Here is a 6,369-nt window from a genome sequence, read left to right as displayed (position 1 = left end):
GTCAAGCATTGTGGCTATGAGATTCTTCTATTTTGCTTTTTCATCTTTTGAATGTTTGGACATTTTGTGATTCCTCATGAATCACCAGTTTCTATTTGGTCAATCCCAATTTTCAGTGAGATATTTTCTTGGGTATCATCTTGTACTTCCTGTTCTATCTTTCAGTTTTCTTTTCTTTTCCCATTTCCCCCCTTCACCACTATGTTTTAAAGGCAATTTTAGCTCTTAAAAATCAAACAAGTCTGGCATTTTTCCTAGCTACATTTTTCTCTGAGATTTTGCTTATATTTTGGAGTCATACTCTTCTTTGAGCTTTGTGTCTTGATCTCAATAGCTCTTTCCAGGGTGAGGGGAGAGTTGCTTGTTCATTCTTACAGTCAATTTGACTTTGAACCAGTGTTCTGGGTTCTTGGCACTTTAGAGGTTATGATCCTTTTGGATCCCTCAACTGTTTCTTGGGCTATTGAAGGTTATTATTTCATGATCTAAGGGACAATTCAGGTTGGGCCCCTGCAAGCTTTCAGTACTCCCAAAGTATATGATCCATTCCACTAGCTGTTCTCCAGTCTGAATTCTTTTCTTGACCCTAGTTTGGTTCTGAGCAAGACTACTTTCCTGTTTCTAAGTCTCAGTAGACTAAAGTTCTTATCAATATGCTGAGTTTTACATGTTCAAAGACCAAACTACAGGTTCTTTTGGAATTCCTACCCTGATTATTCCTGGATTATTTCAGACTGGGCTGGAAGCTAGAATTGAGTACCTGCTCTGTTCCCTGGATAGAAATACACAGCTACTTTTTGCTTCTGACTTGTTCCTCATTCAGTATACTACTCTCTCTGACCCCTAGATACAAGTCCCCTTTTCAATCCACAGGTCTCTGACCCAGAACTGGGTAGTGATAGATCTACCGGGGTACCCATTTCCAACACTGCTCAGTTCAGGGACCCATGGGACCACTTCTGTCTTGGTGCCAGCCTTCTTTCGGTTCATGGAGCACGCTCCTAACCAGACTTTGTACCCAATCTCCATAGATCTGTCTATGCCAAAATAAACTGGAGGAAAATAATTCAGATTTTTGCTGTGGGTTTCTCAATCAGGGGAAAGATCTGTACTGGGAAAGCTGGGCTGTATGTACCTCCTGCCACTCTACCATGTTTCCAACAAGTAGAGTCAAGCAAGAAGTGAAGCATGGTTGGCCTGGATCTTTCCTCAAAATTAAAGTTCTGGAAGGGGGAAGCAGAAAGAATATTCCAGGGTGAGGAGACCTTCCTAACTTAAGGTGAGGAAAGTTCTAGGCTGAGGCATTATGGCAAAATATTAAGCCTTTTCTTTCTACTCTTTACCCTCTGCTGACTTTACAGAAAAATCAGTTTGTGTATTTAGTTTGTGAATGTAATTTACAAAGAATGGTCCTGTCTCTAAATGTTTAGACTTCTGCCATTCCTTTGTGAAAGGATACAGTTGTTCTAGAAACTTTTAAAACAGGTCTTGATCCCCTTGAAATACTCTTTTCTTGGTCTATATAATACAGCCAATCTCCCTCTAGATCCCAGTGACCTTGGATAGCCAAGTAGCAGACTTACTGCCCAGGACTGTCTATAGACAGGAGTTTGCCAGAATAATCTATTTATGTTCACTGTGTCCTTAATGTCATTCAAATAACCCATGAAGAGAATGATTTAGAAGGGTCATGACCATTTTTGAAATAAAACCCATCTCAACCAAACTTTGTCTGACATTACTATTTTTACTAGTATGTTCTTAAACCAGTTCCTTCAGACATAGATGTGCCCTTCCATTGGGCTAACAGGATTCATCATCATACATTATTACCACCACTGTCTTTATAGTTCTTATTACTTTTAATCATAATTTAATCATAATAATTTAATCATTATCATAAAATTGAAAATAAAATTTTTATTTTTGTTTATATTTTATAGTAATAAAATTTATCCTCAACTTTTGTAGGGGGTAATGTTTCTGGAAAATGGTCCAACTTTTACAGGTTACTTCTCAGTATGGCATCTCTTTCTATGACTTTTTACAAATCATTCAAAATGTTTCTGTCCTGTCCTTGGGGAGAATTCATAATTTCATCTCCATCATAGACACAAAGTATTTCTTTGGTAGAGTTCTTCTGCGGAATGGTGAGGGAAAACCCAGACTACATAGTGACCTTGACATACAAGTTTGATAAAGTCACTGATGCCTGCCCTTGGCCCAGCCACCATTGGAATGCTACTACAAAACTGATTGCCTGTAAACTAGCCTCTACAAGCGGAACGTTTATCTTATTTACAAGTGGCATCTTCATTCTAGAGGCTTCAACTAACATCTCCTAGAGAATTACTTCCAGTACTTTCCTAGAATTGCTTACCTAATAAGCAAGGGTCCAAAGTAGTGGGTGGGCTCTGGTTGCCTGCCTAACATTTTTGGCTTTGGCTCCCTCGATGCCACAATTATGGACATATAAATATATTGGAGTAGACTGGTATCATTCTCTGACATGTTACTGCCTTAGGAAAAGTGTACATAAGCAGAATTAATGTTTTGTTATAAAGAATTATATGCAGAAAAGCTTATTATCAGCAGCCTGTAGAAAAAAGATTAGTTTTTGATGGTCATGGATATCTAACCTATTTCAATTTAACATTTATGTTTTCTACTTTTGCTCCATTTCCCGGGAACATTACCCCATAAAGGCTAAGTATAAATTGTATTGACTTTACAAAATATATACAAAAATAAAAATTATAAAAGAAAGCAAATTTATTTATAATTTTATGATAAAAACCATAAAGAGTAATATGACTGGATATTTCATTATTTTCAAATAATCCCTGTATATTCTTTGGGGAATAGGACAGGTCTGTACATAATTCTTTATTAGTAATTATTCAATTTCACATATGTATCTGTTAAAAAAAAGGTAGATTTTTTGAGATTTGTTTTATTGAGATATACAAAATTACAAATAACAGGTCATTGAAGAGGTAAATGACAGCTTTTCTTTCTCTTCATGCATATTCTCACTGTCTCCAAAATGAAGTAAAAGTACATTTTATTTCATTTCAACTTACCATTAAGTCTTCAGGATTATGCATTCATTCTTCTTTTTTTTTCTTTTTCTTTTTTTTAGGTTTTTGCAAGGCAAATGGGGTTAAGTGGCTTGCCCAAGGCCACACAGCTGGGTAATTATTAAGTGTCTGAGACCAGATTTGAACCCATGTACTCCTGACTCCAGGGCCAGTGCTTTATCCACTGTGCCACCTAGCCGCCCCCTCATTCTTCTTTCTTTATATGGTAATAAATGATTTCAGACATTAGTATTTTTTTTATTAGTGAGAAACAGCAATTTGGCTGAATTGTTGACTTTGAGATGGGAAATAATGTCTAATAAGATGGGGAAAGTAGCTTGGAACCAGATTTTAAGGGTTAATAAGGAGTTGTTAACATTTGTTGAGTAGGGGTGAAATGGCCAAATTTGAACTTTCAAAAAAAATTATTTTAGCTGGTAAATGGAGGACAAATTGGTGAAAGAACTGATACAGAGAGATCAAGTAGAAAACAATTGTTAATAGTGCAGGCCAGAGATTATGGGGGCCTCTCAAACTTCCTTTTTGTACCAAGTGTTTTGTGCCTAGTGTTTAATAAATGTAAATGTGCTGTAGGTCCTGGAATATGCTAATAAAATTTGCATAGCATTTTCTTGGGGATACCCTCCCAAGAATGTAGCTATCAACCAAACCTAATATGCCACCTCCTGTTTCACAAGTGTACTTCATCTAGACCTGGGGACATCATTCTCTCCTTTAAGAGTCAATATAGATACCACCTCCTCTTGCTCTATTTGATTTCCCTCATTTTTTTTCAGCAAAGGGATTGTTTTTGAATACTGTCTTCTCTCAAAGTGGCTTTCTCTGAAAATTTCCTTAGATGTTGTCTGTATCTCCATTTGTGAGCATATCATCCTACCTTGGATCATAGTTTTCCATAATCTACCGGCTCACCAAAAACCCAAATCCCTCATTTAAATAGTAAATAGGCATTTCCACCAATAAAGGCAATAAATATTTAAAATGCAAATACTATCTGGGCTATCTTGAAATGCATTCAAAATCAAGGTAACCCAGCCATTCAGCGAACCTGTTCAAATGACTGATACAGATTCCTTCTCTGATTTTAAAAAGGAAGTTAGATAAAAGAGAATAGAATGCTCTGATCACCTATAGTGAAAAAGAGAAATTAATTAACTAGGAGAAAAATAATATGAAGAAAGAGGAGACTGGGTCTCACAAAATCAAGTTGAAAAAGAACTTATTGAAGAAAGACTTTAAAGTTTTTCTAAAGATTGGTTATGAGCCAGAAAAAAAATAGAAACTGTGCATTAAAGCAGTTTCTCATAAAGCTGTAGATATGTGACAATTTCTCTACACAATTTATAAACAACTGTTTATAAACCTGACTTGCTTCCTATTTAAAAACAAAACAATAAAAAAAACCCTTCCATGTAGCAGAAATGAAACTCAGCTTTTGTAATTGAAAGTCTAGAAAAATGTCATAGTCTAACCAAAGCTCCTTCACTATTTCAAATAATCACTTCTCTATACATGTTTCATGAATTTAAATTTTTAAATAGTCCTTGTGCCTTTTTAAACATCAAAATTTAGACTTAGTGTGATCAAGAGAATGTATAACTTTCATATAATATATATTATATATCATTATTCAGTTGTGAAAAGAAGTCATTGTTTAGTTTCTAACATACCTACAAGTCTGTTAACACACATGAACATGAAAAGTTCACCAAGCCTTAGAATACATATTAAGTGACAAGGGCATATGAATAGAGGTGCTTTGCCTGAATCAGTATGGCATTGGAGTCCTTATCTCGCCTACCTCATCAGATTGTAGAGAAGATTCCAAGTGATAATGATAGGACAAACCTTGTGCTATGTATATGTGAAAAGTCTTCTTTGAAACAGATACTAAAATGGAAGTAAAGTAGAGTCCATGTTGACTAAATCAGGAAAGGTTTCTTGAGTTAGGTTTAAAGAGATTTACACACATTCTGCAAATATATTCATTTATTTGTCAAGAGTTAAATGTCAGTTTTATTAAATGATATTCAAATACAAAAACAGAATATTATTAACCCAAAACTATAACTAATGGTTACAAATAATGTTATTCTCAGGTATGCTATTAAGGCACTTTGAATTCAAATATACAATGTTGGGGGGAAGAGCAGAGATATCTAAAACTTGTATACATCTTTAATAGTATGATGTTTGTGATTATTATCTAAGCATTATCTATCTCTAAGAACTCACCATGTTTTTTCCTACCTAACATACCAGACATAATTTTAGAGTATTCAAATAATTAGGTGGTATGAATCAATGAAATATAAACAAATATCACAAAAATTAAAGGGCAATAATCACTAGAAAAGAGGATGCCAAACTTAGGCAGTTTCTTGCTCATGTTTTCATTAATCAATTAAGGCAAGTCAAGATATAAAAGGTTACAATCATATTCCATAATTGGATAATGCAGCTATAAAAAGTCCTTACCAATAATCTATAACTAGTGTTTAAACAGTCTCAGATATTACTTTAAAGCTCTAAAAGATTAAATGGTGCTTTAGTATGCTAAAAATAATCAAAATGATTAGTTTTTTTAAAAGAATGGTTCTTGTACATATTCATGTGAATATAAATGCAATAATACAGCCTTTGTATTGTGACTGAGTGCTGTATTTTAATGACATTAAGTTTAATCTTTGGTACAATGCATCTGCAAAAAAGTCAAGAATTTGGCAATACAAAGAGACAGCTTAAGTGCATTTCAAAGTAGCAGCAATAAAGACTAACATCAGTTTCTGATGGCATATATATATTGGCCTATTCAAAGTAGTTTTATGTCAACTGCTAGTTTGCTACGGTCATCTAACACATGTCCTAAGAAAAAAGTAACAATGTAAAAAACAACCAAAAACAACAAAAGAAACATTACATAATTTTTTTAAAAGCATACTTCTAAAGATAATGTTTATTTGTATAATCATCTTTGCTACATAAATCTGGAACTTCTTTATTACATAAAGCTGGAGCTGAAAGAGGAAAAAAAGAGTGGTGACTCATTGGTATAAGAGAAAATAACAGACATGCCTAGAGTTATGTGTTTGGCATAACCTTTGCTAAAAACCACATTAATACATTTTCATAAGGGTAAGAAAAAGTAATAGCTTTGAATTTTCAGACAAAACTGTGAACAACTGAATTTTGAAAATAATGCTGTTTTTCAAAATTAATGATCTGTAGTCTTCAGAAACTATAATTAGTGATTTCATTGACAACAGTA

General features: G+C 34.1%; 1 protein-coding gene across 1 annotated transcript in view; it reads right to left on the bottom strand.

Annotated features, from left to right (window-relative positions):
• Window positions 1–4,902: 4,902 nt before the first annotated feature.
• Window positions 4,903–6,369, bottom strand: part of SEPTIN10 (septin 10) — a 68,238-nt gene continuing 66,771 nt past the window's right edge. Inside the window, exon 11 of the mRNA XM_074192141.1 lies at window positions 4,903–6,118. Within this exon, the coding sequence (XP_074048242.1) occupies window positions 6,103–6,118 (16 nt within the window). The 3' untranslated portion in view covers window positions 4,903–6,102. The remainder of the gene's footprint in view (window positions 6,119–6,369) is intronic.

Source organism: Macrotis lagotis, chromosome 6, assembly GCF_037893015.1.
Source record: "Macrotis lagotis isolate mMagLag1 chromosome 6, bilby.v1.9.chrom.fasta, whole genome shotgun sequence".
In the NCBI taxonomy this organism is placed as follows: Eukaryota; Metazoa; Chordata; class Mammalia; order Peramelemorphia; family Peramelidae; genus Macrotis; species Macrotis lagotis.
Note: the sequence above shows the minus strand (reverse complement) of the source record. Positions and strands in the feature narration are given on the sequence as shown.